This window comes from Micromys minutus, assembly GCF_963924665.1.
Source record: "Micromys minutus genome assembly, chromosome: 2".
Classification (NCBI taxonomy): Eukaryota; Metazoa; Chordata; class Mammalia; order Rodentia; family Muridae; genus Micromys; species Micromys minutus.
In genome coordinates, this window is record NC_137971.1 from 26,146,199 (window position 1) to 26,166,060 (window position 19,862).

The 19,862-nt window shown below is 40.8% G+C and overlaps 1 protein-coding gene across 1 annotated transcript; it reads left to right on the plus strand.

Moving 5' to 3' along the window:
* Positions 1-1,410: 1,410 nt before the first annotated feature.
* CH25H (cholesterol 25-hydroxylase) lies at positions 1,411-2,307 on the plus strand (the record flags this gene model as incomplete). The annotated part of the gene is made up of 1 exon (XM_080912737.1): positions 1,411-2,307. The coding sequence occupies one exon, from the start codon at positions 1,411-1,413 to the stop codon at positions 2,305-2,307; it is 897 nt and encodes a 298-aa protein (XP_080768863.1).
* Between the last annotated feature and the right edge of the window lie 17,555 nt (positions 2,308-19,862).

The window sequence follows — 19,862 nt, forward strand, 5'->3', positions numbered from 1 at the left end:
AAATTGAATTCCAAATATCTTAGTGGTTACCTGTGAAGTACAAAGTTAAAATGCTTGAGTGTTATCATCTTTGGTTGTATGTGCTAAGTCCTTAGATCAAGAGCTGTGGAGCCACAGGAACAGGGCCTCTGCCTCCTTCCTGACACAATATGGGAGCCAGCTCTTGATGAATGGGAATCAAGGGCTAACATTGCTTTGTGTCTGGCAGGGAGCAGGCAGAAGTTACAGTCCACTCCCCCCTCTCCAGCCCCCTTTTGTTTTCAGGGCTTCCAGCAGGCTCCTAGAGCCACCATTGTTGTTTTCCTTAGAAAATAACACAAGAAACACTTGCATAAGACTATGTCAGCTTCCAGCAAAGACCAATGCACAGACACAAATACAAGTAGGAAACACTGGGAGAATGGCCCCTGCCTTTCCTCTGGGGTCTCCTGTGACACGTGTCAGCCTCCTGGGACTGATTTCTGTGCTGGCCTCTGGGGGGGGGGGTGGAGACTCTCCCCGGACATAGTACTGACCCTTCCTGGACTCAGTCCCTCCCTGGCCATTCAGGCTTGCTGTCTGAGAGGGTATCCAGGGGTTGAGGAGTAGAGAAAAACTGAGGGCTGGTAAAAAGTCGGAGCCTAAGGGACCTCTGAGGACATGACAGGGAAGATGAGCATCTCACGGGAGGCTATGGGGTCAGCCCCTCCAAAGGTCTTTGAGGTTTAGCCCAGTCGAGTGATCCTCTGTGGGTGTTAAGCCCCGCATCCTCAGCCCTGTATCCTAGAGCAAAGGCTGGAAGTGCTGCCCTCTGGACTGCTGTCTTGCAGAATCTGATTCCTGCTCAGGACACCACAGGGCTTTAAGGGAAACAGAGCGGGAGAGTCTTCCAAAAAGTCTGCAAGCCTGATGGTTCCCTTTCGGAGGATGTCAAGTTCCCTCTGCAGAAAGGATTCTATCCCTTTTTGCAACGCACCCAGTACCAGCACTGCGGGGTGAGGTGCGCACACTCAGAGACCTCCAAGATGTAGAATAAGTCTTTACACAGCCAAATACAGATATTTTAAAACTCAGGGAATTCTGCTTTAGTTGGGAAACAGCACTTTCTAAGGGCGATGAACTCCTTCGTGGGGGATGGCAGGTGAATTATCTCAAGGCGGAATCGCTCACCCCGGTCTCAATAGTAAGCCAGCTGAAAAGAGAGCGAACAGTTCTTTAAGCCTGGGGACCGTCTTTAAGGGCCGCTGCATGTGGGGAGATTTGATGAAGCTATGAACTAGAACATAGACAGGAACCAAATCGGTTGATTTAAGCAAAATTCTGTAGCAGGGAAGAGAGGGAAGGAAGGCTGACGTCACTGGGGGCGGGGCCGCAATCCTAAGAAAAGTCGGCGGGACTGGGGAGATCACAACTGTGGGACACGGTCTCAGCATGAGCTGCCACAACAGTTCAGAGCTCCAAGACCTGGGCTGTTCCAGCCAGCTGCTCCTGCAGCCCCTCTGGGACACCATAAGGACCAGGGAGGAGTTTGCGCGCTCTCCCTTCTTCCCAGTCATCTTTTCTATCATCACTTACGTGGGCTTCTGCCTACCGTTCGTGGTGCTAGACGTCCTGTATCCCTGGGTGCCTATCTTGAGACGCTACAAGATCCACCCGGATTTCTCGCCGTCCGTAAGGCAGTTTCTGCCCTGCCTGGGGCTGACACTGTACCAGCACCTGGTGTTCGTGTTCCCGCTGACGCTGCTGCACTGGTCGCGCACCCCCGCGCTCCTGCCGCGGGAGGCCCCGGAGCTCTCCCAACTCCTGAGTCACGTCCTGATCTGCCTGCTGCTCTTCGACACCGAGATCTTCGCGTGGCACCTGCTGCACCATAAGGTGCCTTGGCTGTATCGCGCCTTCCACAAGGTGCATCACCAAAACTCATCCTCCTTCGCGTTGGCTACTCAATACATGAGCGTCTGGGAGCTGCTTTCTCTGACTTTCTTCGACGTGCTGAACGTCGCGATACTTCAGTGTCACCCACTCACCATCTTCACCTTTCACGTGGTTAACATCTGGCTGTCCGTGGAAGACCACTCAGGTTACGACTTCCCGTGGTCCACTCATAGGCTTGTGCCCTTTGGCTGGTATGGGGGCGTGGCTCACCACGACCTGCATCACTCCCAGTTCAACTGCAACTTTGCTCCTTACTTTACACATTGGGACAAAATTCTGGGCACCTTGCGGTCCGCGCCCCTCCCAGAGCGCCCGCGTGCTTGCGGTGAGTGCTGCATGCTCTCCGGAGATCAATGTATTGTACACTTGAACCAGAAGGAAAAACAGACTTGAGTTATTGCTTTCAGAAGTTAGTAACTTTTTAAGTTGCTAGAAAAATCTAATGTGTTTCTGCAGCCCGGCAAAGTAATTTATATAATGTTTGTATATGAATTTAATTGTAGTCTTGGTGTCAAACTTCAACTCATCCCAGTATCATTGACTTCAGGAAACAAGTTAGACATTCAGCGTGGTGTGTTTGAATCATTATGATCTCTAGGCTGATTTCTTTAGAACCAAGACTTTCCTATGTATGAAATTGCACTGGAACTGGGCTAACTACACCTGTTGGTGATTTCTGACTCTTTAAAATAATCAAACTTGTTCCTGCTGGGCAGTGACCAAAGTTATAGTATATATTTTTTTCTATTTTTGAATGAAATGATATATTTATATTGAAAGAGTTTTTATTTGTATTTTAAAAATAAAAAGAACATGAACTTAACAAGCATTCGTTCCTGATCGACCTAAAAGATAAAAACTAAATGGGAAGTGTGTATGTGTGTGTGTGTGTGTGTGAGTGTGTGTGTGTGTGTGTGTGTGTGTGTGTGTATTTGTGTCTGGGCTGCTCAGTGATTTTGAAGCATCTGCCAGTCCTTCCATGGCAAGAGGAATTTGATGGTAGGGATTGGCAGGGGACAGGAGTAGGGGGGGGGTTATAGGGAAGAATGCTAGGGGCTATCTGATTGCTTTAATCCAGAATGCTTTTTGTCTGGTTTTGACATAAGAAGCACATGAAAAACTTACACTGTATATTATTTTATAGGGGATTAACACCAGTCACTGTATTTCTGGAGTGCTATGTGTAGGGTAACTTAGGGTAACGACATCAAAACAATGCCGTGATAAACCAAGTTAGTGCCTTAGGAAAGATGATAAATTCAGCCCCACTTTAGGGCAGTGCCCCTTCTTAGTACAACTGACCCTTAAAAGGCTGTCCCTGCAGCCTGGAGTTTTCATATAGTTTATTTTCTTAATGAAGACACAAATGCAAAATAGACAGCTTGTTCTTAACAGAAGGTGAGAGTAACTTCCAATCTTAGATTTCCTGTTTTGTCTTCTGTAAAAGGATATAGTATAAAAATCACAGGTGAAAATCAATATTCAGACAAATAGAAGAGGCAGTTGGGCTGTTCGGTCATAGAAATCATTGGCCATACAGATGTTGCCATCAAACATCTCATCTACCTGCAGCTTAATTACTTTAATGTTAAATTGAGCATATAGATCACAAAGGCTACCGTTAGAAAGATGTCAGAAGTCTGTAACTTTGCATAGCACTGTGGGCTCATCATATATGAACCTAAATGTTCTTATTTAGGAGCTTTAAAGAAGCATTTAAAGAGCTGCTCTTCATTGTCTATCAAAGGAGATTCCTGGGAATTATCTTTAAACCATTCCCATGATGCAGTCGTAGTGTCTGGCGTCTGCTTCTTGTCCCATCTTAGTTCAGAGGTGTTTTCCTGGCTCCTGAACTGAAGTTACCACCTCCTTTGTCTGAAACTGAATCAGGCTGGGACAGAAAGATCCCACTTATTTATAAAACATGAACATTCCAGAAAGAGAAAGAGGGATCCAAGGAGGAAGCCCCACGCTCACATGCTCCATCACCTCGGTCATGAGCACAGTGAGTGGTGAAGGAAGATAACAATCAGGCAGATGTGGGTTACAGAGTGCAGCTGTTATTACAGTGAAGAACTCTGGGCACCCAAAGTCAGCTAGGTGGTGTAATAACAACTTATCCCAGCTCAAGGTCAGGGTCTGTAACAATGTTTCATGTCACCTTGCCCTATAAGAGAAATGAGATAAGGCAACCAGACACATGGAAAGTGTTGGATGTAGAAACACTTTCTCCAAGCCCCAAGTCAGCAGCTAATGCCTTGTTCAGCACGATGGGAGACTTCAGATAGGTGACCGGCCACGTGGCAAAGGCTAACACATCATATCTGTATGTTTTTCACCCTTTATTTCACTTGGTCTTTGAAACACCACCATAAGGGATGTAGAATAGCTATCCTCCTCAGCAGCATCTCACATTAGAGATGGAGGGCGGGTCTCACATACGGTTAGAATCTTTTTCGAAGTAGGAGTAAAATAGGCATTGGGATGTTCCTAATTATCAAATCCAAAGAAGTCGTTCCTCATCTCCTCAATTGGGTATATTTACTGTAGTGTGTGTGTGTGTGTGTGTGTGTGTGTGTGTGTGTGTGTGTTTCTTTTTTAACCTTTATTTTAGCTTGGCACTCACTGGTGAGGCTTCACTAAAACATTTACGTCCTAATTTTCTGGCTGTTTCTTTTCTTTTTAGTGGCTCACCACAAGAAAGAAAGCCATAGGCACTTGGGATTTTTAAATATTAAAAATCTGTAGTGTGGGGCTAGACAGATAGCTCAGCAGTTAACAGAACTTCCAGAGGTCCTGAGTTCAATTCCCAAAAACCACATATGACTCACTACCATCTTTATTGGGATATGATGTCTTTTCTCATGCATGTTTACATGCATATAGAATACTCACATACAAAAAATGTATGAATCTAAAAAAAAAATCTGTGTTGTACACAACAAATGTTCTTCCTACCACTTCCTAATAATCCTGAAAATCTTCTATTAACTGTATTACAGCATACACACATGTATATATATATACACATTATTTTATATGTATATGTACAAAATATATAATAATGAATATTATTATGTATGTGTTTTACACACAAATTATGCAGATGTATACAAATAATCCATATGATTACAGATGTATAAATGCATGTATGTGTGTATTGTGTATGCATATATGTACTATACATAAACACATTGTAGTTATGATAAATTTGTTATATGATATATGAACATACATATGCATGCATGGGTAAGCTATGCTATATATAATATATACACATGCGTATAAACCATATATAAACACACATAAGCTTTAACAACATATATACTCTGCCTTTTCTTCCATTTTTCTTTCCTCCCTCACTTTTCCACAGACACACACAACCAGTTTTGTTCCCCTGACTAAATTGTCTATTCTCCACAAATGACACGTGTCTCTTTATACATATTGGTTCAATGTCACATGAATTCTGAAAGCACAGGAGTCACAAGTTGGCTATTGGTCATGTCTTTTTTTAGCTACCTTTTCTTGTTCTTCATCCTCCATCATTAAGTCCAACTCAGCTTTGTGTCCAGGCCATGTTCACATTTCACAGTTCTAGAATAGGCAACAGTTATCTGCAAACATGTCTGATAAGCAAATTCAGTTAATCCATTGTGATAAGCACTACCAGGAAGACAGCAACAGATAGTCAGGCGATCCTAAAGAAAAAGGCGTTTGGCCCAAATCCTGAAAGTGGGTTCTCAAAGCTGGAATGCAGGCACAGCTGATCTTAGTGGGAGAAAGACGAGGAAACTTCATATACTGAAAATTTAGTAGGAAAGTCAGAGCCCCAAATAAATTTTATAGGAACCTTAAGACACCGTTGTTGCAAGGCATCGGGGCCTGTGTCTGGGACCCAGCAGTCAGTGTTTTACTTCCCTCTTCACGAAGTGTTTATCCTACCACCTGACTGCTCAGGATTGTGCCCATCTGCACATGTCACAGGGGTGGTGGGAGACCATTTGTGAAATATGAGGGCTTTCTAGGTCTGTGGATACACAAAGAAGAGAAGGATGGATGAACCGAAAATTAAACTTGAGCAATAAAGGTGGTGGCCTGTGTGTTGCATAGATTTTTAAGCAAAGAAGATCTGTGTTTCTGTATGTGCAAGATGAAAAACTGTGGAAGAGAATAGGGGCATTGCTGCCTCCATCCTAGGCCTGGATTCCCTTCATCTTTATTGTGTGGCCAGCAGTCATATTCGAGGGCTCAACTTCCTCACTGCAAAAAGAATGTATTAGTAACTTTTTTGTTACCATGACAAAATATGACTAAAATATGAAGTAAGAGCTTATTTTTGCTTGTAGTCCTTGCAGAAGAGTCCATATGGCAGGGGCATGAGGACAGTGACAGGGCAGTAAGCTGAAGGGATCACTCCTCGAGCCACGCCCAGGAAAGAGAACACGAACATCAACTGTAAACTTTCAAAACTTAACCTCAGTAGCATAAATCCTCCCGCAAGGTTGCTCCGTGGCTTCTCCAAACACTGCTAACCAGGGAGCAAGCACTGGAATCTCTCAGCCTTGGGAGGACGTTTTTCATTCAAAGAGCAACAAAGACTATCAGTGCCTACTTGTAGAATGTATGAAGACCCAGGAAGTCAGTATTTGCTATGCTTGGCCCATTCCTGGCATACAGACTGTCCTCTGTAGATAGAAACCCTTTCTTTACAACTTGTTACAAGATTGTTATAGCAGAGAGATGCCCAGTTTGACTCAAGACAACTGTAGATGGGATTTAAAGGAAGGGATAGATTTATCTTCCATCATAACAACTATTATTTTTTCAAGAGTGATACATACACGTGATAAGATTTCAAGCACTGGAGAACAAGGAAAACTATAAAGTTCCATTCATAAGCTGTTAACGTAGGCCTTCTGCAGATATCTTTTGTCATACTTCTTTGGAGCCAAACAAAAAGTTTTTCAGTCCCCTCCTGTCTCCTGTTCTCCTTGCTTCTTTCCATCCATATTTTTGAACACTGGCTTGCATGCAATGATTTTTAAAAATATTCATATGAACAGAACTTCTTTAAGTGAAGCCTCAAAGATGCTTCCCCTTAGCCATTTGATGCTCATTTGCTTTTTCCATACCTTATTGAAAAATAACTGCATTAATTTTAATAACTTTCACTTACTAATAAATTCATAAACTAGAATAACAGTGATCTAAAATTCATGGGGTAAAATTTTCTATTACTCTATCCTCTTAGGTATTTTTCTATTGCCATAATAAATATCATGAGCAAGACAGCTTAAGGAAGAAAGGGATTATTTGGGCTTAGGTTCCAGAGAGATGAGTTCATCACCACCAGTGGGAAAACGCAACAGAGAGGAGGTAATGGCAGCTGTAGCCCCGACTGAGAGCTCACACAGAGGACCGCAGGCAGGAAGCAAAGGGAGCAAACTCACCACAGTGGAAGTGTTTATGCCTCAAAGTCTGCCTTTTGGAGGAGGAAGGTGACACTCTTCTTCCAACAAAGCCACATCTCCTAAGCAAGACCAACTGTGGATCAAGTAACACCCCAAACTATGGGAGGCCAGTTCATCCAGAGAACCACACACCAAAGGTGTTAGTCTATGTTGGAGGAGTCACTATTGTTTGTACAAAATGCATTAATTCCTTGACAAAGCAAGTTGACAACATTGTGGCAAGAAGAAGACATTTCATAGTTTCCAGAGACTCTTGAAGTCCTAGATTTCAGATTTTACATCTTAAAGATAACTTAAAATTTACAGAATGGTTCTTCACTTTCTGAGATTAGAAGTCCAGATCAAAAGGCAGCAGAAACACCACACACACACACACACACACACACACACACACACACACACACACACACACACTCACCTTTATAGAAGTGAACACCCTCAATAATAACTGGATAAGAAATTCCAGCCTAGTTTAGGCTAATTATATCCTGGCAAAATAAACTTCAGGCAGTCTTTAAAAGAAGGAGCACGAATGTTAATCACTAGGGCAGGCCTCACTATGGAAGAACAAACACATGGGATCTGGCTGGTCAGCAAGGACAAGACACAGATAGAAAGGGATTAAAAATGTGACTTGAGAACCCATCAATCTGATTATATTTCTCATCACTGTCACTCAGCTGTATTTAATTTGCATTCAACAGAGTTTTACAACCTAAGCCATGGCAGGGTAACTTTTGCACGATTTAAGCTCAGAGCATTGGGAGTGAACCTGCACTCACAAAAGGAGACACAAGACATAGGGTTTCTTATTCTTATTTTTCTCTTTATTTCAGTTTAGAGTTTTTAGCTTAGATTTTTTTAAACTTAGTTTATTTTATGTATGTGTGAGATGAGTTTGAATGATATAGGCTCTGTGTTCCCGTTTACCTCTTCTCTGTCAGTTTCCCCTCTTCCCTAAAAGTCATCCTTTCACGGGTCTTCTTTGCTCTGTTTTGTGTTTGGTTTTTGACCCACAAAGCTAGAGTTTAACCAGAGCCCTGTGTGTGAGCGTGTGAATGGAGCTCTCCGTTGGAATGTGGGAAAGCAGCCGATGACAACGCTATTGAAAACAATTGATTACCTACCCTGCCCCCATCCATATGAGCCAACTTGTTCTTCAGGGAAGAGCAGAGCCCCATGATTACCTATAATATTCATGACTGAATGTTCATTCACAGGCTTAGTATTATTGTACAGGATCCTCATAGGCAGCCTCTGGTACTGTGAATTCTTGATTGCAGCAATGCGTGTCATGTCCTGAAGGTAGCATTTCACAACCTTCCTCCCCATTATCCAATGTCTTTATTCTCAACACTCCATTTCAAGATATTCCTTGTGCTCTGGACGTTTTTAGTGCATCTTGTTCAGTATACAAAACAAGACTGCCTCTTCCAAGCCTTTACTGCTGAGTAACTAGCTTGCTGGTCGAGTGTGATCTGTGGTGGAAGGACAAAGAGAAAACAAGGTTTTCTTTCCCCTGGTCCCTCCCTCCCTTACTAATTTCTGATGCCTGTGGTGCTTTGTTGGTTATTCTTTATTGGTTATTTTATTTATTTACATTTCAAGTGTTGTCCTTTTTCCTGTTCTTCACTATGCAAACCCTCTACCCTGTCTCTTCTCCCCCTGCTTCTATAAAGGTTCTCCCTGACCCCCCCCCCCCACTCCTCCCTCACCAACCTAACTTCCCCCTATGCTGGGGCATCAAGCCTTCACAGGACTGAGGGCTTTCCTCTCCCACTGATGCCAGACAAGGCCATCCTCTGCTACATATGCAGCTGGAGCCATGGCTTCCTCCATGTGTACTCTTTGGTTGGTGCTTTAGTCCCTGGGAGCTCTGGAGGATCCAATTGGTTAATATTGTTGCTCGTCCTATGGGGTGGCAATCCCCTTCAGTTCCTTCAGTCTTTTCTCTAACTCCTTTATTGGTGACCCCATTCTCAGTTCTATGGTTGGCTGTGAGCATTCGCCTTTGTATTTGTCATGATCTGGCAGAGCATCTCAGGAGACAGCTGAGTCAGGCTTCTGTCAGCAAACACCTCTTGGCATCTGCAATAATGTCTTGTGTTTATAACCTTACTGGAGAATGATCTACCTCCCAGGGGCTGTACCCTTAAAGAAAACAATCTCTCCCTCTTCTAGCTGCTACCAACTGCCATTATTTCCTTAGCTAGGGCTGGGACTTAGTGCCCACCTCTCCATCCTCCATTCTGAAGTTTTGTCTGGCCTGAATTTATGCCGGTCTTGTGTATGTTGTCTCAACTCCTGTAAATTCAGTGTGTAACTTCCCTGCTGTTTTCAGAATATATTGTTTCTTTAGTCGTCCACCAGCATTGGCTCTTATATTTTTTTCTGTTTCATGGTCCCCTAAGACTCCTGTATCATGAGTGGAGAAGGGTATGAAATAGATATTCACTATTTCTGAATATCTGGGAATAACTTATCCTCTATACTTTGATCAATTATGGGTCTCTGTGGTAATTGTCATCTACTGCAAAAGGTTTAAACTATTATTTTCTGTATGGGAGGAAAAAAAATCTGTGAAAAAAGGGACCACGTCGTATAACTTTTATTTCTTCAAGGCTCTTACTCTTGGAAAGTGTTCTATAGATATTTTTGAGTATTAACTCTAGGACTGGGAGCCCGAAGAGCCTGTGGTTGAGCTGATTATCTGCTTTCAGGGAAGTCATTAAATCATTTGGAACATCAATTTGTATCTCTGTAAAGTAAATGGAAGGTAAAGTAGCAATAAGTAATCTTGATGACGTCCTAGTATTTCCATGAAGATGAACTAAGTCAAAAGAGTAGGAAGTTCAATGGGTAAGACAATCCTTCCCCAGAGATTATGATATGGAGCTCCTCTCTCCCTCTGTCCCTGGTGTCATGATGTTTTACTTTTTTCACCCAGCAGCCCTTGCTGGCATTCCATTCCAGTCTCCTTTTCTTGTATCCTTCAAGCTGTAGCTCTGCTTCCCTGCAGAATCTGAAGAGAGTCTGGGAGGTGGACATTTGCCTATCTGTTAAGGGAGGGAGAGGAATGTTATGTTGTGTAGCAATTTATTCTGAACTGAAATGTTCCATTTCAGAGTGACTTTCCTCAAGACACAGGAAGTTCCAAACTGAAGCATTCCTTTTCGGGTAGAACTCCACAACTCCCAAGTCTCAGAAAATCCCTGAAACTTAAAAGATTCATAAATCCCTTTTCTCCCAAAGGTCATTTAAGTTTGAAAAGATGCTGAAGTGAAGAGTTAGGAGACTCTCTTACCTGTGGAGCTTCTTTCCAGTAACCCAAAGTGGTGCCTGGGTTCCAGCTTTTAATGAGATCTCACCCACCTGTGTGAGTTTTTGGTGTTGCAGCTGCATTTGAGTCATCCACATTCTTCTTGTAAGTAATTTCTCACCCATATACAATAAATAGCCTCAATAAACTCATTGATCTACCAAGTTAGATATTGATGGTATTGGTGATGCTACCTTGCTCTGACATCAGTTTCTTGTGTGTTGTGAATAGATGTTTGTTCGTCTTTTGCTAAGAATAATGTCACACAAGGGGTAAGCACTGCAGAGAATCAAAATTGAAAGAGGCTAGTTCTGGTACCATAGCTGACACCTAGTCTTGCTATCTGTAGTTCTTTTGGAAGCAAAAGGTCATGTCAGTGCTAGGGTGAGGATATTGTACTAGGAAGAAGTCCTGCTCTCTTTAAAGCTCAGAGCAGATTCCTGATATACAAGTGGACACCGGCCACAAAGAACCTTTGCAAGAAGCCTCTTAGAGTTGTGCATTATGTGGACAAACCACTTCTATTATGCAGTTCCCATGAGAAAGCTGTGGGCTGGATATATTTCAGATCTAGCTAGCATTTCTAGAGGAAGACAACTCATATGCTATCCCTGGCAAGTTATTTGAATCCAAAAATGCTAATGCTGAGATACCCTATCCAGTTTCCGCATTTTATAAATAAGGAAACTGAGGGTCAGAGACAGGAAGTGACTGTTCTTTGGTTTGCACAGATGGTCTGGAACACAAAGACCTGTGCTTTCCCTCTCTGCTTTTTTCCTCCCACAGACTGGGTTTCCAAAGCCATTGCGAGCTTTCTTTTGTTGCGTGTCAAAAATGTAGCCATGGGACCCTACATGGGCGTTGTTGCAATCCATTTTCTTTCCTACGGTTTAATACAGCTTACAAAAGTATTCATAAGTGGAATACCTCTCAGCGACAAATAGAAATAAAAAACTACATGAAATTATAAGGATGAATTTAAAAATAATTATGCAGAATCAAAAAAGTCAGTTAGAATATGTATTAGATTGCTCTGTGTACATAAAAATACAAATATGTTCACCGTGACAAAATAGACTGGTAGCTGTTTGTAGCCTGGGAAGGGTGCAGAAACGAACTTCAAGGATGCTAGAAATTTTTGAGGGATGATGGGCACATGTACTTTCCTGATTGCTGTGATGGCTGCATAGGAGTATGGGTATGTCAAGTTTTTTCTATTTATGAATTTTAAGTATTGTACTTTATAATATTCAATCATATTAAATAGTAATGATGGTAGTGGTAATAACAAATTAGTACAAGGGCCTCATGTAAACTTTGAAGCCAAAAATATGGTAGAAGACTTGCACACATGCACACACACACACACACATACACACACACATACACACACCACATTAGTTAATGTAGCTATGGTTGTTTTACATAAAGTGTTAACTATGCGCACTATTTTCTAAACGTAGTTTGGAAATTTTATCTATTTGTAAATAAATAGATCACCTCTTGGAAATTTAGGATATGTAAGCAAGAGAACAGGAATTATGATGTTGAGCTTATTATCCATGGCAAATAAATGGTGATGCCCATTGTCCCTGACACTCATCTACAAAATTAAGGAAGGATGAGTGCATTCTGAGGAAGGACAAAAGAGAAACTTTCCTGGAAATATAATACAACAAGGTTGTATTCTGAGAACACTGGCAGTTCTGAGTTTTGAAATCTCCATGGACCTCAGTTCTAGGCTATAATTCTGCTGTGCTTGCTACCATGAATTCATAATGTCCAATAATTTCTACTTCTTGGATGATCAAGTGTCATTCTAGTTCTTGTATTTAAGAGAAATCATGAAAAAGCTGTGGCTTCCTTCTGCCTTTAGGTTGTAGGGCAAACCACTTTGGTGTGAATGAATCTAGGAGGTTATAGGTTGTTTTCATCAGTAGAGCATGGAGAACCACTTCCTGCATGCTGGTCAGAACTGTGGTGGCCCACAGGCTATGTAGGCCAATTGATATGTGGTTCCTTGAGGCCAAACACAAAGAGAGTGCTCGGATGTTACTTGCTGTAGCAAACCTCATCTTGACCAACTAATCTCCAAGGTGGGCCTGAGTAGCTGTTTTAAGGCAACTTAAACACACTTTATAGCTTTATGCTCAGGCATGTCTGAAATAACTTAGAGTCAGTGCCTACTTATAAGATCAAATTTTTTTTCTCCCCCTGGAGAAATACTCACCGTTTCCTAACATATCCTTCAGGTGGAAAGATGGAGCTTGTAACCCATCCTTGAGTTTTCAGCAGATGGTAGCACATAGCTTCTTAGCACATAACAAAGCAAATACCCTATTCAGTGCAGCCTGGCATCTGTCTCTTCAGCTGTGTTACTCCTGCTTCTGTTTCTGTTCATTTTTGTCTTGCCTTGTTCTACAGCTGATGGCAAATACTCCCAATGTATTCAACTCCCTGACTCCCTTTGTGTCCACCAATTCATTTGATTTCTCACAACAGTCTCACGAATGGCACAGAGAGGTTTAGGAACTCTACCACCTAGTGACCTTCACATCTTGGTCCGCATGAGCAGGAGCGTTCTCAGAGGCCACCTTTACCTCACCAAGCTCTGCTGTCCCCCAGCTCCTTTCCTTTATCACATCTTTATAAACCCAAGGAAGACAAGTCTACACTTTGGAAGACTGGACTCTGAAGTTTTATTTGGATATTTGCTCTGTGAGTCAAAGTTGAGTTTCCATGTGCAAGGGATGTCTATCTTTTTTCCTGAACAATTCACTTTCTTTATTCACTTTATTTCCTGATTTCAGCCCCTCTCCCAGTTCTCTTCCCAGTCCCACCTTTACAAATCTCCTTCTCCCTTTTTTTAAACAATGCTATTGTATTGGTCCCAGAGAGCCACTCCACACATTAGATAATAAGTGAAGAAGTCCATTTCATAGAATACTAATTTGATGAGGAAAATAGGACATCAGTTATGAAAAAGAGGACCTGGGAGAAGAGAGGAGGGTTTCTATGCTATGGAATAAAAGAAGGCCAATATGTACACACTCTATTTTATTTTGTTTTATTATTTTTATTTTGTAGAAAATTACATTTTTCCAGACAATATATTCTGATTACGGTTTTGCCTCCCCCAACTCCTCTGAGAGTCTCTCTATTTCCCCTCCCATCAGATTCCTCACACTTTCTGTCTCTCCTTAGAAAACAAGCAGGCGTCTAAATAATAAACTAAGACAAAACAAAAGCAAATGGAAAAAGGACAAAACAAACAAATGAAAGGCAAAGAAAGAAGTCACCAGAAACTCTTATAGATGCAGAGATAACCATAGGGAGTTCCTCAAAATCACAAAACTTAAAGCCATAATATGCATGCATAGGATGTAAGATATAAAGTAATTTAAAGATAATAAAAATTGCCCCGACAAAACATTATGAGACATAGAACCTCCAAAGATGCCACTGAGTTTGTTTTGTTTTGGGCATCTACAGTTGGGCATGAGACCTGACGTGAAGAGTCGATTGTATTCCCAATGAAACTCTATTGGAGAGAACTAATTTTTCATTTGCTGATAGTTATCAATTGGAGAGAGCTGTTGAGTCAGGGATGTGGATACGTGTCTATGTCTCCTCTCAGCACTGGGATCTCATCTGGTACAGATGTGTCCTTGTCCTGTGCATGCTACCACAGTCTCGGTGAGTTCATATGTGTATGTGGTTTTGCTGTGCTTAGAGGACCTCATTTCCTTGGCATCTTCCATTCCCTCTGGCTCATAAAATATTCTTTCCGCCTCCTCTGTTACTGGGTTCCCTGATCTCCGAAGGGAAGGATTTGATGGAGACATCTCACTTAGGACAGAGTGTTTTCAGGTTTCTATATAGAGATGTTCATATCACCCAAAATTAAATATTGAATACACAGTGTGAGTGACTCCAATCAGATAATGACATTCTCATCATGGTAGTAATAGAGATGCTGTCCTTTGATCTAATCTTTGAAGGCTTATCTATCATGTGTCTTTAGATACCACAATTTCTCTAAAAGTCACTGTGAGACTGTGAAAGAAATTATTTAGCAAGATTTAACCAAAACATAGGCAAAAAGTGGTCTACTCTCTTCAAGTCCTTCTTTTGAAATTATTACCATATGCACAGATATGGTTAATCTATTAACATTTGTAGAGATAGCTATCCATTAAATGAACACTTCCATAATTTTCTAGGACATATAAATTAATATTAGATGTGGTAAGACATGCCTTTATACATTAAAGGTAATATGGTTGTATGGATATATTGGAGGGAAGACATAGTTTTCAGCTAGACATATTTTTCTTTATTATGAGACACCTTCCTAAATGCTAGGGTTCAAACAAGACTTTCTCCACTATTTAATTTTTGACCAAAGTGATTGTAACAAAAGAAAATGAGACAGTAAAGGCACTTTACATAAAACTGACTAGAACACATGCACAACCATGTTCATAGCAGCCTTATTTAGCCAGAAGCTAAAAAGAACCAAGGTGTTCTTCAACAGAGGAATGGATACAGAAATTGTGGTACATATACACAAGGGAGTACTACTCAGGTATCAAGAACAATGACTTCATGAAATTCCTAGGAAAATAGATGGAACTTAAAGCTATCATCCTGAGTGAAGTAACCCAATCACAAAAGAACATTCATAGTATTTACTAACTTATAAGTAAATACTAGCCACCAAAGCTTAGAATACCCAAGGAATCATCCAGAGAACTTATGAAGCTCAAAGAGAAGGAAGGCCAGAAAGTGGATACTTCAGTCTTTCTTAGAAGGAAGAACAAAATGCTCATGGGAGGAAATAAAGGGACAAATATAGAAGCAGAAATTGGAGAAAAGATCACCCAAAGACTGCCTTACCTGGGGGTTATACCCCAGATGTGCCCAAGAAACCCAAGCACTATTGCTGATGCCAAGTAGTGTTTACTGGCGTGAACCTGATATGGTTGCCTCTTTAGAGGCTCTGCCAGAGCCATACTGATTCAGAGTAGGATGCTTGCAGCTAACATCAGACTAAACATGAAGACTCCAATGAAAGAAGCTAGAGAAGGGACTGAAGGAGCTGAAAATTTCTGCAACCCAATGGGAAGAAAAAAATTATCAACAATTCAAACCTACCACAGCTCTCATGGACTAAAACACCAACCAATTAGTTTGCATGAAAAGACCCACGGCTCAAGGTACATATGCAGCAGAAGATAGCATTTTCTGACATCAATGGAAGGAGAGGCCTTTGGTCCAGTGGAGGCTTGTTTTCCCATTGTAGGGGAACATCAAGGTGCTGATGTGGGAGAGGGTGTTTGGGAGAGGGAACACATTCATGGAGGCAATGGGAGAGGGAGGGGGGATAGGATTGTGAGAAAAGGATAACATCTGAAATGTAAATGCAGACAATTTTCAATAAAAATTTAAAAAACTCAAACAAATCTGTAGTCTGAATTGCCCCAAGCTAATGACCTAATTTATTCTATTAGCAATTATCAAAAGTATTATTATAATTATGGGATTGTTTGAAGAAGAAATGTCTCTTATCATCTCAATCATTTGAGTAGTAAGTCCCCAGTTGGTGGCACTGTTTGAGAAGGCTTAGGGGGTGTGGTCTTGTTGCAGGAGATGAGCTTTTAGAGCTTAAATATGAATGCCATTTCTTGCTCTCTCTCTCTCTCTCTCTCTCTCTCTCTCTCTCTCTCTCTCTCTCTCTCTCTCTCTCTATCTGATTTGTGTTTGCAATCCAATAGGTGAGCATCAACTTCTTCAGCTATCAAGATGCCAAGCTTCCCTGTTCCCTCTGCCATGATTCCATTACAGACTATTAACCCTCTGGAAGTATAAATTCAAATAAATTTTTCTTTTTATAAGCTTTCTTGGTCATGATTTTTTTTATCACAGCAGTAGAAAAGTAACTAATGCAACGTCCTTCACATTCACAAAGGACTTGGAAGAATTCTTTTATAGATAGAAATGCTTAGACATGCTATAAACTTGTGAGGCTGGATGAATAGATAATAATTAAAAACTAATTAAAATGAATCTTAAAGACAACCTTCAATACAAAAAACAAATAAAAATATGATCTTCTATTGGCTTTCTAAACTGCAGGAAACCTAGAATAACCATGTGACCATTTGGAACTCATGGAGACAAAAATACTTTGTATTCTCATATCTTAAACCTGAACTTGAGAGAGAATATTACAACATAGAAAACATTTAAACTCTCCTATGTTTTCTTTCTCCTAGAGATTTTATACTAGTGAGAGTTGAGGATAACTAATCTAGCAAAATAAAGTCATAACCATGCAGATGACTTTATCTTGAACTGTCTTTTCTGTGATTGTTTCTCTGTCTCAAATGTCATCATAAACAGTAAATGGCAGAACACCAGCTACTGATGTTAATTAGGATTTGCTTTAACAGAAACTTTCCTCAGCATAGGTAGAGAATATATAATCCAGTGTCAATGTGGAGCCTCTATTGACTGAAAGAAGAAATGCAAACAGCCAAGCCTATTCACTGATACTCAACTGGATTAAAGAGTTCTATTTATGCTCAGACACCCACACATAACTGTCTTCTTAGAGAAATATGCCCACTAAACCTACCTATGCAAGGGATACTCTCTGCAGTTTCCAAGTTAATGTCTGCCCTTGCATAAGTACTTTGTCTAAATGAGTAGGATGATTGGCACATATATATGAATGAATATGCAGATTTGTTGGTAAAAACAGGGCATGGTCTTTCTTGCTTTGTTTCAATTATCTAGGTTCTTAAGAACAATTGGACAAATTCAAAGCAAGATCCTAGAGGTACAAAAAATTGTAGCAAATTAAAAGGTGTTTTAATTCAGTGGGGAACTGGCTCTGACCTACATTTAAAAGGAGACTAAGCATGACTGTCAGGCCAGATAAGATTAAAACAGGTTCAGATGAGACAATGTATGTTCAGGAAATGGGAGAATTAAGGTATGTGACTAAAGAATTCCTTTTGTAGGTTGACCATTTTCCAAAACACCTGGTAAGCATCAGAGAGAGTGTCTCTGAAAGACAGTGTTCTACCGTTTCAAGATCCTTTTAGGTCCAGTACCTTGACTGAGATCAACTAGTCAGATAAGAGTCCATACCAAGTAACTGCTAATCTGTCATGTTTTCTCTGTTTTATAGTAATATCAGAAGAGCACAACATTGGCTTGGGTATGTGGCTCAGTATTTGGCTGGCAGAAGGCCTTGGGTTCAATCCCCAGCAAAATGATGAGGTAAATTGTTTCTTTTGGAGCTAAAGAGCATTAATCTTATGCTAATGACAATCAATTAAATCTAATGAATTGCCTTCCAGCCTCCATCTGTGCACAGAAGTAGAGCCATCCAACTGCCATCTAGACTTACAGCCTACCAGCAGAGAGCTGAGCACCCAAAAGTGCTCTCCCTCCTATGTCCATGGGTAAGTCCCTACTTTCTGTCCATTGACTATATAGGGAGAGACTCCAGAAATTCCCAGGGTACTGGTATTATGGCACTGCCTGAGACCGGACCTTTCCTAGCTCCATCTGCACCCAGAGCTAAGGCTGTCCCACCACCATCAGACTCACAGCCTGCCCACAGATAGCTGAGGAGCTAGGAGCACACTCACTCCTAAACCCACCGGTCCACAGGTGAGACAATCCCCAGAAACATCAAAGATCAACTAGCATCACAGATAGCAAGATGGAAAGAGGCCATTGACAGAACAAGTTAAGCAACAGAAACAAAGACAATATCAGAACCCAGTTCTCCCACCACAGCAATTAGTGGATATCACAACACAGCAGAAAAACAAGATTTGAACTTAAAACCATGCCTCATGATGATAATACAGGGATTCTAGAAGTGCATGAATAACTCCCTAAAGAAATGCAGGAGAACACAGGTAAACAAGTAGAGGCCATTAAAGCAGAAACACACACACACACACACACACACACACACAAACCTCACAAAAATTCTTTAGAGAATTACAGGAAAACAGGAGCAAACATGTGAAGGAATAGAACAAAACCATCTAGGATTCAAAAATGGACAAAGAAACAATAAAGAAAGAAATTACAAAGGGAGATAATTCTGGAGATAGGAGAAATAAAAAAGAGGTCAGGAATCATAGATGCCAGTATCAACAACAGAGTAAAAGAGATGAAAGACAGAATCTCAGGGACAGAAGATACCATCAAAAACATTGACACAACAGACAAAGAAAATGAAAACTCAAAAAACTCCTAACCCAAAAATATCCAGGAAATCCAGGGTACAAAGAGACGACCAAATCTATGAAAAATAGGTGTAGGAGAGAGCAAAGACTACAAAGTAAAAGGCCCACTAAATATCATCAACAAAATTATACAAGAAAAGTTTCTGAAACTAAAAGAAAGAGATGACTATGAACATATAAGAAGCCTACAGAACTCCAAATAAATTGGACAAGAAAAGAAATTCCTCCTGGCACATAATGGACAAAACACCAAATGTTCAAAACAAAGAAAGAATATTAAAAGCAGTAAGGGAAAAAGGTCAAGTAATATATAACGTCAGACCTATCAGATTTACATCAGACTTCTCAAGAGAGACTGTGAAAGCTAGAAGATCCTGGCCAGATGACAGTCAGACCCTAAGAGAAAACAAATGCCAGCCTAGATTACTATATTCAACAAAACTCTCAATTTCCATGAATGAAGAAACTAAGATATTCTAGGACAAAATCAATTTTATACAATATTTGCCCATAACTCTAGCCCCACAAAGGATAATAGATAGAAAACTTCAACACAGAAGGGAAACAACACCCTATGAAAAGTAAGAAAATAATCTTCTTGCAACAAACCCAAAAGAAGGTAAGCACACAAACACAATTCTACCTCTAACAATAAAAATAACAGGAAACAACAATCACGGTTCCTTAATATGTCTTAATATCATTGGACTCAGTTCCCCAATAAAAATGACATAGTCTAACAGACTGGATATGTAAATAGGATCCAGCATTTTGCTGCATAAAGGAAACTCATCTCAGTGAAAAAGACAGACACCACCTTAGAGTAAAAGGTTGGAAAAAAATTTCAAAACAGATAGTCCCAAGAAACAAAATGGAGTA